At 40.3% G+C, this 21,954-nt stretch overlaps 1 protein-coding gene across 8 annotated transcripts in view; it reads right to left on the bottom strand.

Annotated features, from left to right (window-relative positions):
- The window catches only part of SRPK2 (SRSF protein kinase 2), a 308,829-nt gene that overhangs the window by 91,591 nt on the left and 195,284 nt on the right, over positions 1-21,954 (bottom strand). For all 8 annotated transcript variants that reach the window (XM_066240509.1, XM_066240511.1, XM_066240512.1 and 5 more), the window contains one exon: positions 19,271-19,422. In XM_066240509.1, coding sequence (XP_066096606.1) covers positions 19,271-19,422 — 152 coding nt within the window. The remainder of the gene's footprint in view (positions 1-19,270; positions 19,423-21,954) is intronic.

Below are 21,954 nucleotides of genomic sequence, written 5' to 3'. Positions count from 1 at the left end.
TAGTAATTTCTTAATCTCATCTATTCATTCAGTCAACATTTGAGGCCACACACTGTTCCCTTCAGGTGCCGTGACAGTGGGGAAGGCTCTGCCAGTAAGTAGTTTATGTCCGAGTGGCAAAGTCATGAGGTCACCAACTCCCCGAAGTAGCAGCTGTTTCTCACTTACCTTTAGAGTCCTTTGGTAAATTCTAAGATTGTACACATAGGAGAGCCTCAAAGAGCTGAACTGTCAAGCTAACTAAAGCTAACTGATCAATACCCTATTCAGTAGCAACTCACAGCAGCAACAGGTGTCAGAATCTCCTTGGTCTCCAGGAAAAATATATCACTTATTAATTCAAGAAAGAGCATCCATTATGTTGTTCACATGAATAGGCAAAGTTTCTTTTTAAGGCTTCAAGGAAGCCAAATTAAGCTAATTAATTATAAAAACACATGCAACATGGTGAGTTAAATATGAATATAGTGTTAGTGGTTTTAAAGAAAAGAACTGGCCCTGGCCGGTTGGCTCAGCGGTAGAGCGTTGGCCTGGCGTGCGGGGGACCTGGGTTTGATTCCCGGCCAGGGCACATAGGAGAAGCGCCCATTTGCTTCTCCATCCCCCCCCCCTTCCTCTCTGTCTCTCTCTTCCCCTCCCACTGCCAAGGCTCCATTGGAGCAAAGATGGCCCGGGCGCTGGGGATGGCTCCATGGCCTCTGCCCCAGGCGCTAGAGTGGCTCTGGTCTAGGCAGAGCGACGCCCCGGAGGGGCAGAGCATCGCCCCCTGGTGGGCAGAGCGTCGCCCCTGGTGGGCGTGCCGGGTGGATCCCGGTCAGGCGCATGCGGGAGTCTGTCTGACTGTCTCTCCCCATTTCCAGCTTCAGAAAAATACAAAAAGAAAGAAGGAAAGGAAGGAAAGGAAAGGAAGGAAAGGAAAGGAAGGAAGGAAGGGAAGGAAGGGAGGAAAGGAAGGAAAGGAAGGAAAGGAAGGAAAGGAAGGAAAGGAAGGAAAGGAAGGAAAGGAAGGAAAGGAAGGAAAGGAAGGGAGGAAGGGAGGAAGGGAGGAAGGGAGGAAGGGAGGAAGAGAGGAAGGAAGGAAGGAAGGAAGGAAGGAAGGAAGGAAGGAAGGAAGGAAGGAAGGAAGGAAGGAAGGAAGGAAGGAAGGAAGGAAAAGAACTGTGAATGAAGAGAGGCAGTTTCACATCGGAAGAACAGGCACTAAAGAATATGTAAAACACTTGAGCAGCATAATATGTTTCCAAGGCAACCTTTGATATTATTTTCTTTCTAAAAAATACAAAGATGGGCCCTGGCCAGCTGGCTCAGTGGATAGAGCATCGGTCTGGCATGAGAATGTCCTGGGTTCAATCCCTAGTCAGGGGACAAACAAGAAACAACCATCTGCTTCTCTCCCTTTCCCCCTTTGCCTCCCACATCCCGTGGCTCAATTGGTTCGAGTGTCGGCCGCAGGCACTGAGGACTCAGTTGGTCTGAGTGTTAGCCCTGGGCACTGAGGACAGCTTGGTTGGTCCAAGTGTCAGCCCTAAATAGGGGTTACTGGGTAGATCCCAGTCAGGGTGCATGTGAGAGTCTGTCTCTCTATTTTCCCTCCTCTCACTTAAAAAATAAACAAAAATAAATAAATGAATAAAAATAAACAGACGCTATAAAATAGTAATAAGTCATAGGTTCTGGAAACAAGGCCAATGTGGACTTACAATCAACCAGCATCATATTTTGAGTTATTAAAATTCAGCCAGACTGCAGAGAAAAGGGAACTCTCATCCACTGTTGGTGGGACTGTAAAGTAGTACAACCATTATGGAGGAAAGTATGGTGGTTCCTCAAAAAACTGAAAATAGAACTACCTTATGACCCAGCAATCCCTCTACTGGGTATATACCCCAAAACCTCAGAAACACTGATACATAAAGACACATGTAGCCCCATGTTCATTGCAGCACTGTTCACAGTGGCCAAGACATGGAAACAACCAAAAAGCCCTTCAACAGAAGACTGGATAAAGAAGATGTGGCACATATACACTATGGAATACTACTCAGCCATAAGAAATGATGACATCAGATCATTTACAGCAAAATGGTGGGACCTTGATAACATTATACGGAGTGAAATAAGTAAATCAGAAAAAAACAAGAACTACATGATTCCATACATTGGTGGAACATAAAAACGAGACTAAGAGACATGGACAAGAGTGTGGTGGTTACCAGGGGTGGGGGGAGGGAGGACGCAGGAGGGAGGGAGGGAGAGAGTTAGGGGGAGGGGGAGGGGCACAGAGAAAACTAGATAGAGGGTGACGGAGGACAATCTGACTCTGGGCGAGGGGTATGCAACATAATTTAATGACAAGATAACCTAGACATGTTTTCTTTGAATATATGTACCCTGATTTATTAATGTCATCCCATTAACATTAATAAAAATTTATTAAAAAAAATTAAATTTACAACAAATTAAAAAATAAATAAATAAAATAAAATAAAATTCAGCCAGAATAAGGGGGTGTGGGATATATATTCGGTGGGACACTTGAATCTAGGTAAACACAAATTAAAATCATAAAAAAAATTCAGCCAGTGTGTAAACATTTATACTGCTTTTCTTAGGTTTTGAAGAAGATATTCCTAAATTCTGAAAGAAATAAACTAAGCTCCACTTAAACAAGTATACTATCTAAGAAATTTGGAGCATTACGGATGACTTTAAGGCAGAAACAAAGGATCTTTATTTTGATTTGTGTGTCCCTCATAGCATAGCAACCTCCTCATCTGACATAATACCTTCTCAGACACACAGGTGACATCAGTGCTGTCTGTCCCTAAGTTGTAGCTTACCACTAGGGACAAGTCTTTCAGCAGTGAAAAATACTGATTGCGTTGTGGACCGTTCTGATGCAGTGGGGTTAACAAAATACACAACCTGCCTGGCCAGGCAGTGGTGCAGTGGATGGAGCACTGGCCTGGGGTACAGAGGATCCAGGTTTGAAACCTAAAGTTGCTGGCTTGATCCCAAAGGTCGCTGGCTTGAGCACAAGGTCGCTGGCTTGAGCAAGGGGTCACTCACTCTGCTATAGCCCCCTACCCCCGTCAAGGCACATATGAGAAAGCAATGAATGAACAACTAAGGAGCCGCAACTACGAGTTGATGTTTCTCATCTCTCTCCCTTCCTGCCTGCCTGTGCCTGTCTGTCCTTCTCTCTCTCTTCCCCTGTCTCTGCCTCTGCTGCTAAAAAATACACATACACACACACACCCCTGGCCATGGGAAATCTTTCAGACTTGAGAGGAGATCACAAATGAACACAAAAATAAATATTAATTCCACACCATGATGACTGCTGGGGACGGGGTGTTGTGAGTGATAAAAGAAAAAGCCTAATTAAGATGCAATTAGGGATTTTAAAAAAGGCTTTCTAAGGAAATGACACATCCTTTAGTACCAAGTCAGACCACAACTGCGTTGAAATTGATGTCTCCAGAAATAAAATAAATGATGAAATTGTACAAGGTGCAAATTATCTAAGAAGGATCTAGGAGTGTCAAAAAGCAGGATCTATGAGGAGTTAGTGCAGATAGCATGCTATAACAAAGCAGTATTCCTACTATCAGCATGAAAGGGTCCTTGTCGCAAGTATGTGCCGAGGGTTCTGGAAAGCTTCTGGAACATTAGGTAGTTCAAAGCAGTAACTTCCCTTACACAGTGAATCAGTCGCAGTACGGAGTAAAAGGGAAGGATCACTGCTGCGGAGTTTCAGAGGAAACTGCACGCCTTAGATGAGCCAGCCTTAGCTTCAATTTGCAGAAATGCCTCCTAATGAACTTGTTACATACCTGAAGTCTGGGTCCTACCCTCAGGGATTCCAAGCTAGGATTGACAGTGCTGCCAAGGACGGTTTCCCAAGCACCCTATCATTTCTGATGCAGGCATTCAAGGTCACACTCAAAACGCACACTCCATTACAACCTCCCCACAGGAGGAGGTTTGCTCTGATGAAGTCTTTATACTCAAACTCATGAGTGAGCACACATTACACAAGAGTTTAATTACTCCTGGAAGTGTTTGTTCACAGGCTGACCCAGTACCTGACCCTTGTTATCCTCTGGGCTTTCAAGTAGAAGTCTGAATAAACTGCCTGCCTGCTGCTACAGTTCCTGCCTCAGACAACTGACCAGAGGAGACATGGAAGTAAGACAGGAAGAGAGAAGAGCCATGCTGCCAGCCCTCTGCAGAGGTGAGGGAGACGAACCCGCCCCAGGAGGCAGTCGGACCACAAAGGGAACCAGCGCATGCAGGCAGCGTGAAGTACAGATGGGAACATAGTTGAGAGAAGGATGAAACAGAACAGAAGAGAGTAAAATTCATATTTCTTTACATATTTGTTTTATTTTACTCTTCATAAAACCTTAGGTGGTAAAAATGTTATTATATATTAAATTAAAGAGACAATATGTCATAGATGAAGAAACTAAAGCCTGGAGGGGAAGGAGCTGGTCCAAGGATATGGAGTGGGGGAGGCAGGTTGTGAGCGGCAGGCCTCTCAGACCAGAGCCCACAGTCCCACCGGATTGGGCGGGAGGGCTAAAGGGAAGATGGGCAGGAACACGCGGGCTACGAAGAGGGGGAGAGTTCCTCTCCAAAGAGAAAGCCAAAGCAGGCATTGTAGAAAGGAGCGGCAAACAATTTTTAACTATATTACATCTTTAAATATAGTAGTTGTGTTTTTTGTGTGAAAATGTCTGAAGTTTGTAAGTCTTGAATGTAAAATAGACTTGTACAGGTAAAAAGTTAAGATGCAAGTTGGCTGGTGATAAATGATTCAGAATGGCTATGCCCTAAATGCTTTCTGCAGCTGTTGATGGGCTGGGATTCCAAACCTCACCCCCCAACGTACCTGCATTTTCTATGATACACAAACGTTCCTCTTGTCAAGAGATAAAATAGTAGGCTTCCCCCTCGCTCCACTAAGGGAGGGTTCAGTCTCTTCCAGCCCTGCTCCAGCCACCTATGACCTAACCTTGCCCAGAATGCTGGGGTTTGCCACTGAAGGCTGAAGGTGCCCAGGGCCGTCGGCCCCATCTACGACACTGTGGACGAGCCTAAGGTATTTCTTCCAAGAAGCAGGTAAACTGATCTCATTTGCACAAGGACCACTTAACTATGTCTTGCCTGAATAATCAGGTTTTTTATTCTTCCCTCGAAGATCTCTGTTGTGGGTGTTGATAGTCCTATTTTCTGCTGCTTTGTTTAATATATAGTGTTTCCTTTATTCCTCCTACCTCAATGCCCCATTCATATTTCAGGCTGGGACCTACTCCTAATTTAGAGCTCTCTTTCCCTCTTTTGCCAATTTCTATTAGGAATCTACCTTTGTTACCCAGCTTAGTGTATCCCAAGGTTCTCTTTACCACAGCACAGTCGCAGAGCTCCAGGGAAAGGCAACCTGGTCTCATCTCTCCAGGCAGAGGAGAACAGAGGCTACATCTCCACACATGCTGCAAATGGCTTCTCCAGTCTACCTGAATCATTACCAGCTAGAAGCAGCGGTCATTGGGACTTGGACATGAGCTGCAAAGTATAGAATTGTGACAACGATTCCAGTGCCATGTGGACTTTTCCTGGATGTGGACTTTTCCTGGACTCCTGCTCCTTGTGACAGCTCCTAACAGACTGAACTGGGGTTGGGTTGCATTTTTCAGGGATTTGGCATGGTGTTGGGGCCAACTTGGACTTGGTGAACATGTTAAGGACACTACTCTTTTATGGATTCTTGCTGTATTGGCCAAGAGTCTGCTTAAAGGTTTTAATCCCTGTAAAAAAAAATAGAAGACTGCATAAAGAAGATGTGGCACATATACATCATGGTATACTATTCAGCCATAAGAAATGATGACATCGGATCACTTACAACAAAATGGTGGGATCTTGATAACATTATACAGAGTGAAATAAGTAAATCATAAAAAAACAAGAACTGCAGGATTCCATATATTGGTGGGACATAAAAACGAGACTAAGAGACATGGACAAGAGTGTGGTGGTTACGGGGGGCAGGGGGAGGGAAGAAGGGAGAGGGGGAAGGGGAGGGGCATAAAGAAAACTAGATAGGTGACGGAGGACAATCTGACTTTGGGTGATGGGTATGCAACAGAATTGAATGACAAGATAACCTGGACATGTTTTCTTTGAATATATGTACCCTGATTTATTGATGTCACCCCATTAAATTTAATAAAAATTTATTTATTAAAAAAAATATAAAGAGATAAAATATGTGGTGTGTCACTGCTGCTGCTGCACACTTTGGGGAGTATTGAGACGTGCTGGTGTGGCAAACATTCTCTAGAAATGAAGTCAAAGAAAACAAGGGGACCGGCAGACAAGACACCTCAACAGACTGAATAAAAAACACATACCTAACCTGTGACAGCCATCTGCCCCTCACCCCTCCTTGAACAGAGTCAGTCCACAGCCATTAAATAGGGCTAAGCAACAAAGCATGTCTGAGCACAAGCGTGGTGAGGAGGAAAAGAGAGAGATGCCCAAAATGGCAGTGACAGCTACAGCCATTATATTGTGACTCATTACATACAATGAAATTAATCAAATCAGTAAATATAATGAGGATAATGAGAACCTAGTCTCTTACTGTCAAAGAGAGAAACTACAAATAAAGAGAGAAAGAAAACTGGCCTGAATTAGACTGAAATTAGAGATACTAGATTAAGTTCATCAATATATATGTAAATTTACATATATAATTTTATATATTATATAATATAAATATATGATATATAAATTTATATATTATATATGTGCATTTATATATAATTTATATATATTTAAATCAAAATAGAAACATAGAGAAATACATAAAGGAAGGATAAGTATGTGTGTGTGATACCCCAAAAGTAATAATCACATCTATATAATAATGCCCAGATCTAGCCTTCTAAATACATTCTCTGCTAAAAGGTGCTCTATGCAGAAAGAGATGATTCCAAGGCTGGAGTTGAGAAAATTCAAGATTGATCAGTGAGTCCTTGGGTTACGACACTGTTCTGTTCCTATGATAACGCAAATTTTGGTGTAAGTCAAAGCACACCCTTGCTTAAGTCACTTACCTATCCTAACACAGTTGTAAAATTAAAATCTAGAAAATAAAGACACAACTAAGCCACAGAAAAAGGAAAGGGACATAAATATATTGTACTGTACACTGTACAGTAGTAACAGAAAAAAATGACAGAATATGAGTGTAAAAAATAATTCCTTACCTTTATTCCTGTGGTTGGCTTGCATACTAGAAGGGGCATTGCAAGGTGGGAGAGTCACCTATTGGGAGAAGGAAGCTGGAGAGGCAGGAGAACCTGCAGAAGGTGCTGGAGATACTGGGTCAGGTGAATCAGGATTGCCTAAGGAACATGCAGGAGACGCTGGAGATGATTCTACCTGTACTACAGGTGTTTCACCTTGCGAAACAGCTAAAGTAGAGGGTATAGGATTTGTCGCAGGTCTCTCTACCTTCTTAAAAAATAGTTACAAGCTAGTCTGGAATTAGTTCATCCACGTAGTCCGCAAGTACAAAGCTAATGGTATAAGCCAAAACACTCACCTCATAATTTTTTTAAGTTTTTTTTTATTGATTTTATTATGTTTACATTGAATCTAGTGTTGCCCCGAATGCATCCTCCCTCCCCTATATTCCCCTCAACATCTCCTTTGTCCCCTTCCCCATAGCGCCCTCCCCATTCCCTTCAGGTTTATCCCATCTTATCATCCCCTTCCCCTCTGTCCTCTTTTCCTCTGGTCCCTTTGATCCCTCCTTTGTCTCTATTCCGTTCCTCAGTTCACATTGTTCATTGGATTCCTCAAATGAGTAAGGTCATATGATATATTTCTTTTTCTGCTTGGCTTATTTCACTTAATCCAGGTCCACCCACGTTATCTCAAAAGGTAAGGTTTCTTTCTTTTTCATGGCCACATAGTATTCCATTGTATATATGTACCACTGCTTTTTAATCCACTCATCCACTGACGGACACTTGGGCTGTTTCCAGATCTTTGCTATTGTGAACAATGCTGCTATAAACATGGGGGTGAAGTTCTCCTTTTGAAACAGTGCTATGGTGTTCTTGGGGTATATTTCTAAAAGTGGGATAGCTGGGTCAAAAGGCAGTTCCACTTTTAATTTTTGAGAAATCTCTATACTGTTTTCCACAGTGGCTGCACCAGTCTATGCAGGAGGGTTCCCTTTTCTCTACATCCTCGCCAGCACTTATTCTGTTGTTTTGTTGATGAGTGCCATTCTGACTGGCGTGAGGTGATATCTCATTGTGGTTTTAAATTGCATTTCTCTAATGATTAGTGATGTTGAGCATTTTTTCAATAGCATTTATGCCTATTGGCCATCTCTATGTCCTCTTTGGAGAAGTATCTATTCATTTCTTTTGCACACTTTTTGATTGGATTGTTTATCTTCCTGGTGTTGAGTTTTACAAGTTCTTTATAAATTCTGGTTATTAACCCCTTATCAGACGTATTGTTGAATATGTTCTCCTATTGTGTAGTTTGTCTTTTTATTGTTTTTTTTTTAAATATATACATCTTTATTTATTTACAGAGACAGAGAGAGAGTCAGAAAGAGGGATAGATAGGGACGGACAGACAGACAGGAACGGAGAGAGATGAGAAGCATCAATCATCAGTACTTTGTTGTGACACCTTAGTTGTTCACTGATTGCTTTCTCATATGTGCCTTGACTGCAGGCCTTCAGCAGACCGAGTAACCCCTTCAAGCCAGCGACCTTGGGTCCCAGCCAGTGAGCTTTTCCATCAAACCAGATGAGCCCGCGCTCAAGCTGGTGACCTCGGGGTCTCGAACCTGGGTCCTCTGCATCCCAGTCCGATCCTCTATCCACTGTGCCACTGCCTGGTCAGGCTAGTTTGTCTTTTTATTCTGTTCTTATTGTCTTTAGCTGTGCAAAAGCTTTTTAGTTTGATATAGTCCCATTTGTTTATACTGTCTTTTATTTCCTTTGCCCATGGAGATAAATCAGCAAATATATTGCTGCGAGAGATGTCGGAGAGCTTACTGCCTATGTTTACTTCTAAGATGTTTACGGTTTCTTGACTTACTTTTAGGTCTTTTATCCATTTTGAGTTTATTTTTGTGAATGGTGTAAGTTTGTGGTCTAGTTTCATTTTTTTGCAGGTAGCTGTCCACTTTTCCCAGCACCATTTGTTGAAGAGACTGTCTTTACTCCATTGTATGCTCTTACCTCTTTTGTCAAATATCAGCTGTCCACAAAAATGTGGGTTTATTTCTGGATTCTCTGTTCTATTGCATTGACCTATATGCCTGTTCTTATGTCAGTACCAAGCTGTTTTGAGTACAATGGCCTTGTAGTATAACTTGATATCAGGAAGTGTGATACCTCCCACTTTATTCTTCCTTTTCAAGATTGCTGAGGCTATTCGTGTTCTTTTTTGGTTCCATATAAATTTTTGGAATATGTGTTCTATATCTTTGGAGTATGCCATTGGTATTTTAATTGATATTGCATTGAATTTATAAATTGTTTGGGGTAATATAGACATTTTAATGATGTTTATTCTTCCTAACCATGAACATGGTATATGCTTCTACATGTTTGTGTCTTCCTTCATTTCTTTTATCAATGTTTTATAATTTTAAGAGTAAAAGTCTTTAATCTTCTTGGTTAAATTTACTCCTAGGTACTTTATTTTTTTGGTTGCAACAGTGAAGGGGATTGTTTCCTTAATTTCTCTTTCTCACAGTTCATTGTTGGTATATAAAAATGCCTCTAACTTCTGGGTATTAATTTTATATCCTGCCACCGTGCTGAATTCATTTATCAGGTCCAGTAGTTATTTGATGGAGACTTTAGGGTTTTCTATATATAATATCGTCTCATCTGCAAATAATGATAGTTTTACTTCTTCTTTTCCAATTTGGATGCCTTTTATTTCTTTTTCTTGTCTGACTGCTGTGGCTAGGACTTCCAGGACTATGTTGAATAAGAGTGGTAAAAGGGGGCACCCCTGCCTTGTTCCTGATCTTATGGGAATTGCTTCTAATTTTTGCCCATTGAGTATGATGTAGGCTGTGGGTTTGTCATAGATGGCCTTTATCATGTTAGGTATGTTCCCTGTACTCCCACTTTGTTGAGAGTTTTGATCAAGACTGGGTGCTGGATTTTATCAAATGCATTTCTGCATCTATTGAAATTATCATGTGGTTTTTCTCCTTCCTTTTGTTTATGTGATGAATCACATTGATTGATTAGTGAATATTGTACCAGCCTTGCCTCGCCAGAATAAATCCCACTTGATCATGGTGTATGATAATGCTAAATCCGGTTTGCTAATATTTTGTTGAGGATTTTAGCATCTAAATTCATCAGGGATATTGGCCTATAATTTTCTTTCTTTGTGTTCTCTTTTCCTGGTTTTGGAATCAGAATAATGCTTGCCTCATAAAAGGAGCTTGGAAGTCTTCCTTCCTCATGTATTTTTTGAAATAGCTTGAGAAGGATAGGAGTTAGTTTTTCTTTGAATATTTGGTAGAATTCACTTGTGAAGCCATCTGGTCCCAGGCTTTTGTTTCTTGGGAGTTTTGTGATAACTGTTTCAATCTCATTTGTTATAATCGGTCTGTTTAGATTTCTGATTCTTCTTGATTGATTTTTGAAAGATTATATGTTTCAAGAAATTTGTCCATTTCATCTAGGTTGTCTAATTTTTTGGCATATAGTTCTTCATAGTATTTTCTTACAATCTTTTGTATTTCTGTTGTGTCAGTTGTTATTTCTCCACTCTTTCTAATTTTATTTATTTGAATCCTCTCTCTTTTTTTCTGAGTCTGGCTAAAGGTTCATCGATTTTGTTTACCTTTTCAAAGAACCAGCTCCTAGTTTTATTGATCCTCTGTATTGTTCCTTTAGCCTCTATGTCATTTATTTCCGCTATGATCTTTATTATTTCCTTCCTTCTACTACTTCTGGGCTTCACTTACTGTTCTTTTTCTAGTTCTTTTAGATGCAGGGTTAAGTTGTTCATTTGAGCTTTTTCTAGCTTCTTAAGGTATGCCTATAATGCTATGAACTTCCCTCTCAGGACTGTTTTGGCTGTGTCCCATAAATTTTGAGTTGTTGTATGCTGATTATCATTCGTTTCTAGGAATTTTTTTATTTCTTCTTTGATCTCATTGTTAACCCATTTGTTATTTAATAACATGCTATTTAGTTTCCAAGTGTTTGAGTATTTTTCAGTTTCTCTGTTGTTGTTGATTTCTAGTTTCATGCCATTGTGATCAGAGAAAGTGCTTGATATGATTTCAAACTTCTTAAATTTGTTGAGACTGTTTTTGTGCCCTAACATATGGTTTATTATAGAGAATATACCATGAGCACTTGAAAAGAATGTATATTCTGCTGCTTTAGGGTGAAAGGTTCTGAAGATATCTATTCAATCTAGTTGAACTAGTATGTCCTTTAAGTCTGCTGTTTCTCTGTTAATTTTCTTTCTTGAGGATCTATCTAGCGATTTAGTGGGGTATTGAAATCCCCTACTATTATAGTGTTGCTTTCTATCTTGCCCTTTACATCCATCAAAGTCTGCTTTATATATTTAGGTGCTTCTATATTAGGTGTGTAGATGTTTATAATGGTTATATCTTCCTGTTGGATTGCTCCCTTTATCATTATGTAGTGACCTTCTTTATCTCTTACTATAGCCTTTGTTTTAAAGTCCAGTGTGGCTTCTTCAGTGTTTCTTGGTTAAAGAGTCCTCTTAGTTTAGTCAAGTTGGTTTTTCCAGATGATAGGTCTTAAAATTAAGTTGTAATCTACTTTCGTTCTGGGAGGTGGAAGTTGATATGTCCACCTACTCCATCGTCATCTTGCCGCGCAATTTTTTAAAGTTTTTATGGAAGTGAATGTCGTAAAACTCCAAATGTTGTATGTCGAGATTATAGTAACCCAAGGCCCCCTTGTACTTGGAAGTAAGAAAGTGTTCAAAGATGACAGGGACATTTCAAACGGACATAGAACCAACCTGAAGGGGCTGTTAATAGACAAATCTGGGGTATTCCAAATATCAAACATATAAGGAGAATACTTGATTATAATTCACTAAATAAAAGGAAAATCCATGAATGAATCCATTTGACAGATAGGAAGACAGAGATATGGACCAGAGGAATAGATGGGACAGAGAAAGAGAAAGGAAATAAATTTGTTAATGAAAGGATATTTACATAGTCTCAAAGTGACTCTCAATGAAATATTTATTAACTACCAGGGAAAAAGAATAACTATAGGATGCAGGTATCCAGCAGACAGCATCTTAGACAATCGACTGACATCAACTGTAATGGTATAAATCAAAACTATGCACTAGCTGAAAAGTTTTTTTTTAATATATTCTAAATTGAGAAACATTATACAAAATAATTGGCCTACAATGTTCAAAAATGTCAGTCATGAAAGTCAAGAAAACACTAAGGAACTGATTAAAGAAACAAGAAAACAAAATGTAATGTGATTCTCCATCTCAAGGATGGTTCAACATACGTAAAACGGTTAATGTAATACACCATATCAACAAAACAAAGAACAAAAACCACATGATCTTATCAATAGATGCAGAAAAGGCTTTTGATAAAATACAACACAATTTTATGTTTAAGACTCTCAACAAAATGGGTATAGAAGGAAAATATCTCAACATGATAAAGGCCATATATGATAAACCATCAGCTAACATCATATTAAATGGCACTAAACTGAAGGCTTTCCCCCTTAAATCAGGAACAAGACAGGGTTGTCCACTCTCTCCACTCTTATTTAATGTGGTACTAGAGGTTCTAGCCAGAGCAATCAGACAAGACAAAGAAATAAAAGGCATCCATATCGGAAAAGAAGAAGTAAAGGTATCACTTTTTGTAGATGATATGATCCTATACATCGAAAACCCCAAAGAATCCACAAAAAGACTACTAGAAACAATAAGCCAATACAGTAAGGTCGCAGGATACAAAATTAACATACAGAAGTCAATAGCCTTTCTATATGCCAACAATGAAACAACTGAGAAGGAACTCAAAAGAATAATCCCCTTCACGATTGCAACAAAAAAAATAAAATACTTAGGAATAAACATAACAAAGAATGTAAAGGACTTATATAATGAAAACTATAAACCATTGTTAAGGGAAATTGAAAAAGATATAATGAGATGGAAGAATATACCTTGTTCTTGGCTAGAAAGAATAAATATAATCAAGATGGCTATATTACCCAAAGCAATATACAAATTTAATGCAATTCCCATCAAACTTCCAATGACATTTTTTAAAGAAATAGAGCAAAAAATCATCAGATCTATATGGAACTATAAAAAACCCCGAATAGCCAAAGCAATCCTAAAGAAAAAGAATGAAGCTGGGGGCATAACAATACCTGACTTCAAACTATATTATAGGGCCACGACAATCAAAACAGCATGGTATTGGCAGAAAAATAGACACTCAGACCAATGGAACAGAATAGAAAGTCCAGAAATAAAACCACATATATATAGTCAAATAATTTTTGATAAAGGGGCCAACAACACACAATGGAGAAAAGAAAGCCTCTTCAATAAATGGTGCTGGGAAAACTGGAAAGCCACATGCAAAAGAATGAAACTGGACTACAGTCTCTCCCCCTGTACAAAAATTAACTCAAAATGGATCAAAGATCTAAACATAAGACCTGAAACAATTAAGTACATAGAAGAAGACATAGGTACTCAACTCATGGACCTGGGTTTTAAAGAGCATTTTATGAATTTGACTCCAATGGCAAGAGAAGTGAAGGCAAAAATTAATGAATGGGACTACATCAGACTAAGAAGTTTTTGCTCAGCAAGAGAAACTGATAACAAAATAAACAGAAAGCCAACTAAATGGGAAATGATATTTTCAAACAACAGCTCAGATAAGGGCTTAATATCCAAAATATACAAAGAACTCATAAAACTCAACAACAAACAAACAAACAATCCAATAAAAAAATGGGAAGAGGATTTGAATAGACACTTCTCCCAGGAAGAAATACAAATGGCCAACAGATATATGAAAAGATGCTCATCTTCTTTAGCTATTAGAGAAATGCAAATCAAAACGGCAATGAGATACCTCACACCTGTTCGATTAGCTGTTATTAGCAAGTCAGGTAATAGCAAATGTTGGAGAGGCTGTGGAGAAAAAGGAACCCTCATCCACTGTTGGTGGGAATGTAAATTAGTACAACCATTATGGAAGAAAGTATGGTGGTTCCTCAAAAAACTGAAAATAGAACTACCTTATGACCCAGCAATTCCTCTACTGGGTATATATCCCCAAAACTCAGAAACATTGATACGTAAAGACACATGCAGCCCCATGTTTATTGCAGCATTGTTCACAGTGGCCAGGACATGGAAACAACCAAAAAGCCCATCAATAGATGACTGGATAAAGAAGATGTGGCACATATACACTATGGAATACTACTCAGCCATAAGAAATGATGACATCGGAACATTTACAGCAAAATGGTGGGATCTTGATAACATGATACGAAGCGAAATAAGTAAATCAGAAAAAAACAGGAACTGTATTATTCCATACGTAGGTGGGACATAATAGTGAAACTAAGAGACATTGATAAGAGTGTGGTGGTTACGGGGGGGAGGGGGGAATGGGGGAGGGAAAGGGGGAGGGGGAGGGGCACAGAGAGAACAAGATAGAGGGTGACGGAGGACAATCTGACTTTGGGTGGTGGGTATGCAACATAATTGAACGACAAGATAACCTGGACTTGTTATCTTTGAATATATGTATCCTGATTTATGGATGTCACCCCATTAAAAAAATAAAATTATAAAAAATAAAAAAAATAAAAAAATAAAAAAAAAAGTAATGTGATTCTCCAAAAGTACAAAAGTATCGTTTCATATAAAGGACAATACTGGGCAACTGGCGAAACCTGAATAGAGTCTGAGGATTAAAGGGTAGAAATATATCAACGCCAACTTCCTGATCGTGATGATTGTATTGTGGTTACCTAGGAGAATGTACCTTATTGCAGACAAAATATATGCTAAAGCAATGGTCCCCAATCTTTTTTGGGCCACGGACCGGTTTAATCTCAGAAAATATTTTCACGGACCGGCCTTTAGGGTGGGACGGATAAATGTATCATGTGACCAAGACAAGCATCAGGAGTGAGTCTTAGACAGATGTAACAGAGGGAATCTGGTCATTTTTAAAAAATAAAACATCGTTCAGACTTAAATATAAATAAAACGGAAATAATGTAAGTTATTTATTCTTTCTCTGCGGACTGGTACCAAAAAGCCCACGGACTGCTACTGGTCTGCGGCCCGGGGGTTGGGAACCACTGTGCTAAAGTACTCAGAAGTGATAAAGTATCATGTTGGTAACTTCAATTCTACTGGTTTTGGGGTGGTACCTATTCTATTTAGGGAGATGGGGCACAGTGCGGGGCAAGGGGAGACAGCCACAATTTTCCCACCAGATAGTCTCAATTCCATGGACTCCTTTAATGCATTTATGTCAGTTATCTTAGACAAATTATTGTGGTCTAGAGCAGTGATTTTCAACCTTTTTTGAGCCGTGGCACATTTTTTACATTTACAAAATCCTGGGGCACACCACCTACCAAAATGATACTCTAACACAGTACAGATTATACGTATAGTTAATAATATAGTTTCTAAATGTATTTATACTCACTTAGTGTGAAACCTGGGCCTGTTTAGATGAACACAAAAGGGATATCCTGGCAGGAATGGTAAAGACACACACGAAGCTCTTCCTCAACAGTTCTCAGTCTCTCTCTGTTTTTAGTTTTTATCGCAGTCAAGCTTGAGAAGCTCAGCTCACATAGATATGTGGTTAAAAATGGGAGCAATGTCAAAATAGCTTTGTTGGCCAGAATGGGGAACTCCTTGGCAACAGATAACCAAAAACTGTCCAAAGGAAGATCAGCAAACTTTAGCTTTAAAGTTAGATAACATTGTGATGCATTGTGGTGCATTGTATATCACCCTCTGCGGAGGGCCTCTTTTAAAAAGAAAAAGGTCAAATATCTATATACACCATCAGGATAGACATAACCAGCTGAGGCTGAGGCTTCACCTAGTGGTGGCAACATTTACCTCCAATCCTGACCAGGATTAGAAATCGGGACCATGGGGAGGAGTAGCAGCTTTAACTACTTGCCGCGGCCACACAATGACAAGTGCGCGGCAGCCTGAGTGGGGACCTTCCTGGGTGTGGATGAGAGGCAGCCTTCTACTGGTTCATCGCTAGTGGTCGGGATGAATCCTAGAAGGTTATTGGTCAGTGAGCGTTCCCTGTGCCTCCACTCTTCCTGTCACTGATAGCTGGAGGGATTGTGAGGGGAATGTTTATGTTCGGATGGAGGCGGCTGGCGGCGGGCCGGATAAATAACCTCTGCTGGCCGTATCTGGCACGCGGGCCGTAGTTTGGGGACCCATGTTTAATTTCCCCATGGCACACCTGACCATGTCTCGCGGTAGTGTGCCGCGGCACACTGGTTGAAAAACACTGGTCTAGAGCACAAAACTCAGAGAATGGCATCCGTTGCATGTAATGTTGGTTACAGACACAAGATACAAAGTTAGGGACAAGAGTGAGAGTGTAAGAAGGTATCTCTAACATGCCATACTGAGACTGACTTTATTAACTCTTAAGATGTTTCAAGTTTAGTGAATGTTACCTAGAATCAGCTCTGACTATGGAATCCTCATTCACAGCCCTACATTTCGGTCTGGAATATCCACAGGGCTGATTCACAGATGTGATAAAGGAATGAGAGCCATCTCCTGCCAGGTATGAAGCAAAAAAGTTCTCATTCCAACATGGTAAAGACTGTGTGCTGAAGAAAACAGTTTCTACAGGCCAACTTTGCATAAGCAGCAAAATAAAAAGATAATTATATCTCTTCAAACAACTTAACTTCTGAACCAAGAAATGCAGACTAAGAGGGAGGATGAAAAACATCTTTTTACCCTCCCAAATTCTGTCTGTACCTTCCTTTCTGTATTAATTAGATGGACTAGACCTTTAGGGTCATCATCACTACACATGCAAATGCTAAAGATCCACAATCCCTTTTCTAAGGAAAGCACTGATTCTATGTAGAGAGACCACATCTATGAAATCATGAGGTTCCAGTGGAAGATTAGATCCTAAACTTGCAAAGCAGAAGAGTAACTTTCTTTCCCTCTTAATTGGTAACTAAAAAGTACATTGTTTCTTAACAAACACACAATGGCCTGTAATCACAAAATAAATTCATATTAAGATATTACAGAGCCAAAGACTCTTTGTGCCTGAATGTGTGCATCTTCTGTCATTTATTCTTCTGGCTGTAGAGAATTTCACTTATATTTTCCTTAATCTGTAGTAAATAAATGTCTCATCAACTGTCAGGAGCTCAGACTTCCAGGTAGTGATAATTTGCTATTAGAGGAAATTAACCACCAAATGAGTAGTTAAGTAACAAAGAAGCAGTCCAACAGACACAGCAACTTCCCTTCCTCCTACATTCTCAGAGTCTAGACGATACAAGGCATGGAGTCTGGGTCAGACTGTTCTCAGTTTTCACCACACAACATGCTTGCCTTTTAGGAATTCAACTATGTGCTCTTGGTATTTATAAAGCCTCAACACAAGAGCACCCCAATAGAGTAATTTCTATGCCTCTGTGAAATCATAGCTGAAAACATAATCCATTATGTCACACAATGACAGAACCCACAAAATGTCTTTTTCATTGACTGCAATGCCAGGAAAAAAATCTGTATCTATAAACAAACAGGCAGGCTTTCTTTGCACAGACAATGAATACCATGTAATTCAAAGGAGCAGTTCCTTGTTAGTCTTAGCAGTCAGAAAACTTGGTCAGATGCAATGAACAATTACACTGGCTCCCTTCAGGAGCAGAGCACCTTCCACTCTCTAGGTTCTTCTTGGATGAATATTTGCTTTTATCTTTAACTATCCTGTTTTATACTATCTTTAATTCTTCTTTTTTCTTTTTAAGTAAGAGGAGGGGAGACAGAGAGACAGATTCCCACATGCATCGTGACTGGGATCCATCCAGCAACCCCTGTTAGGGGCTCATGCTAAAATCAACCAAGCTGCCTGATCAGGCGGTGGCGCAGTGGATAGAGCGTCGGACTGGGATGCAGAAGACCCGGGTTCAAGACCCCGAGGTCACCAGCTTGAGTGTGGGCTCATCTGGTTTGAGGAAAAACTCACCAGCTTGAACCCAAGGTCGCTGGCTCCAGCAAGGGGTTACTCGGTCTGCTGAAGGCCCGTGGTCAAGGCACATATGAGAAAGCAATCAATGAACAACTAAGGTGTTGCAATGCGCATGAAAAACTAATGATTGATGCTTCTCATCTCTCTCTGTTCCTGTCTGTCTGTCCCTGTCTATCCCTCTCTCTGACTCATTCTCTGTCTCTGTAAAAAATAAATAAAAAAAAAAAAATTTATTAAAAAAAAAATCAACCAAGCTATCCTCAGTGCCTGAGGCTGATGCTTGGACCAACTGAGCCACTGGCTGTGGGAGGGGAAGAGAGAGAGAAGTGGGAGAGGAAGAGAAGCAGATGGTTGCTTCTCCTGTGTACCCTGAATGGGGATCAAACCTGGGCCCACCATATGCTGGGCTGACTCTCTATCCACGGAGCCAACTGGCCAGGGCCTATACTATCTTTAATTCTATCAGCACATTTAAATCCTCTTGAAAGCTCTGGTTCGGGGGATAGAGCATTGTCCAATGTGCCGAGGTCACTGGTTCCATCCCTGGCCAGGGCACAGAGAAATCAGTGAGTGCACAACCAAATGGAACTAAGTAGAACAATGAGTTGATGCCTTTCTCCCTCTCAAATCAATGGGGATAAAAAAGATACACCATAAATCCTCTTGAAAGTACCAGAGTACCTATGTACATATTATGCATATTTTGTCTTATAATTTTCCTTCTGATATCACCTACATTTTCTGGTATCATTCTATATTTAAACAGATAAGAATTTAAAATGATAATGAAACCAAGAGGCTACCAGTAAGTTAATAAAGAACCAGCAATCTGCATCATTAGCTCCCCCTGTTCGTTCCCCAAACAAATTACGGTGCAGCTCAGTGGGGAAGACGAGCACAGACCTTTGCAGTAGTCTGCGGGGTCCTCTTGCTCCTCATCATCTGAACCCAGGATCTCCTCCTCTGGTTCTGGGGGGGTGGGGTCTGGCAGAGGTGGAGGCGGTGGTGGAGGTGGTGGCGGAGGAACTAAGGGAGGTTTCTGCTGAGGCTCCGGCCTGAAACAGCAGAAGGAAAATTCTTAATTGCTTAGAAGTAAATCTTGCATTATGAACACAGTTGAGAGTTTCTTGATATAGAATCAGAGTAGAACTTGTCATATGCTAAGAAGAAATGTTGATTACTGTCACTTCATCCATTTTAACTGAATTCAATGTTCAACATGCAGGCCAGGAGTCAAATATTAGCCAAGGATTATTTTTGCAGGCACATTTTCATCAGAGGTTCAATACTGTTTAAGGCCTGACAATATTATAAAATGTAAGTAAAATAAAAGAGTATCCCACTCCATGATATACAAACACACCTCATAGAGATTAGAGCTGCTAATATATGGTTATTTTCACCAAGAAATTCAGTTATCAATCAATCTTGTTTACCAAAAACACTGTCCAAAACTGGAAATTAAAGAAAACATCCATTTATCAGGAAAACACAAATACAGTCCATATATTAAAGCATGGTTCACAATGGTCATTTCTACTTGTTGCAAAAAAACCAAATGACATTTATTATACTCTTTTACAAAGAATTGGAAAAGCTATAATACAAAAAAAGGGGGGAAAGCTATAATACAAAAAAGAGGTTATAGCTGTAAACCTTTTTAGCTATCTAGAATAGCTCAAGGACATATTAAATACATTTGTTTTTAAGTAAGGCATTCATAATGCAATTCTATAAAATCAAGCTTTTACTTACTATAAAATTTAACTGCTATTTTTAACCATATCGCAATGGGAAAACATGAACCTAAAGTCTCAATTTGGATGCCAGAATCATATCCTTCCTTTAAGCTGCAAGCTTCCCTAACAATCAGACCACTACTGCTCTCCTTGAACTGGCACAGCTGTGTGGGGGGATGGGAGTAGGCTGATGTGCACACAGAGGTGGTCTCTGCAGGGAGAGCAGGGGTCTCTAGTCTAGGGAATAGAGGGAGTCCCTGGGCACCGATGTGGTGGACAACCATCCAGTATTCATGGTCCCTTTCATCTTTTGAGACATGCTATCCCCCTGCACAATGGAAGACTGGTTCCAAATGCCTTCTCTCCTCACTGTGGTCCACAGCTGAGGGCCCAGAGCAGAAGCTCACTCACAAGTCCTGGGACCTTGAGAAGGTCAGCTGTCATAGGTGCAAGTATATACCTAGCTGGTAGTAAGAAGCAAGAACAGAGGAGCTGCCTTGACAACTGCCCCTTTGTAAGGTTTACCTCTAAATTCTTACCAATCTAAGAGTCCCCAAACAGCCCTTATTACATTGTCTTTAGCCTAGTTAGGTACAGCTCACTTAAGTGGTTTACCACCAAAAACTAAAAGTGCCACAAGCAACACTAGCAGCCATGAAGAAGGGGTGGGGATCACACCCCACTAGTAACCTTACAAACACTGGCAACCATGACTAAATACTTACAAAAGAATGTTTATAAGCCCAAAATGACTTGTATTGATTTCTACTTGCTAGAATTTAGGAAGCCTCAAAGTTATAGCTCCCTGAGTAGCAGACATTAGGAACATGGTGGTGATAACCATTCTTTCTGACGGAGAAATAAAAGGAAAAAATCAAAACCAACACTCCCATCACTGCCAGCACTCATCAAGAAATTGCAGCAGACCTTGTGCAAGTGCAATCATCTTTCTAGCAGCCTCACAGATGCTGTTTTGTTTCAAGACACCCTTAACAGAAAGTAGAATGGTCCCGGCAAAACAGAGGCCTGGACCCGGGAAGGCAGGCGGACAGGCAGCAGCTGCCCCACTGCCCCAGAGGGAAGACCACGGAGACACACACTCTTCAGGAATGTGGGAAGAATCCACCTGACAAATCAGCTCCATCAGAAATACTTTAAAAGTTGGCTATTTCTCCTTATAAATTTTATATGGAAAGATGAGACTAAATTTAAAAGAAAACCGTTCTTCTCCCAGTAGAAACCATGTACCAATGTAACTATCAATGAAAGGGGAACTGGAGAATCTTGTTCTACCTGTGTGGGGCACATTGTCTCAGTAACATCCAACATTTGGGTCAGATAATTCATTGCTGCAGAACTATTTTGTTTACTGTCAGATGCTATCAGCACCCTGACCTCTAGCTACTATAGTCAGTAACATACACACCCCAATCCCCCAGTTGCAACCATCAAAAATGTGCCCCAACACTGACCAATTCCCTGGGGCAAAATCATGCCCATTTGAGAAGCACTGAACTACTAGTATCTTCTATATACTATAGCTTTACCTCAAAGGAGTAGATTTTACCCTTGAAAAGGGAGAAGAGACTGAGAGTATAATTTTCACAGCTCATTTTTCTCTTTTAAAAGGCTCAGATATCTTCATCATAATGTGTCTCTCTAAAATTATTCTTTATTCATTTAGTGAGTTGCCCATGTCACTTTATAAAATTCTCAGACCCTCTGGTCTCAGTGAACGCACTTTTCATCCTATCAGTTGAAAGCCTCATTTAACAGGCAGGAAAAAGGCCCCTCTCCCAAAGCCATATGTATAAGTTAAAGCAGTGGTCCCCAACCCCCAGGCCGCGG

This window comes from Saccopteryx bilineata, chromosome 7 (genome assembly GCF_036850765.1).
Source record: "Saccopteryx bilineata isolate mSacBil1 chromosome 7, mSacBil1_pri_phased_curated, whole genome shotgun sequence".
NCBI classification, from domain to species: Eukaryota; Metazoa; Chordata; class Mammalia; order Chiroptera; family Emballonuridae; genus Saccopteryx; species Saccopteryx bilineata.
This window is presented reverse-complemented; position numbering and strand designations above follow the sequence as displayed.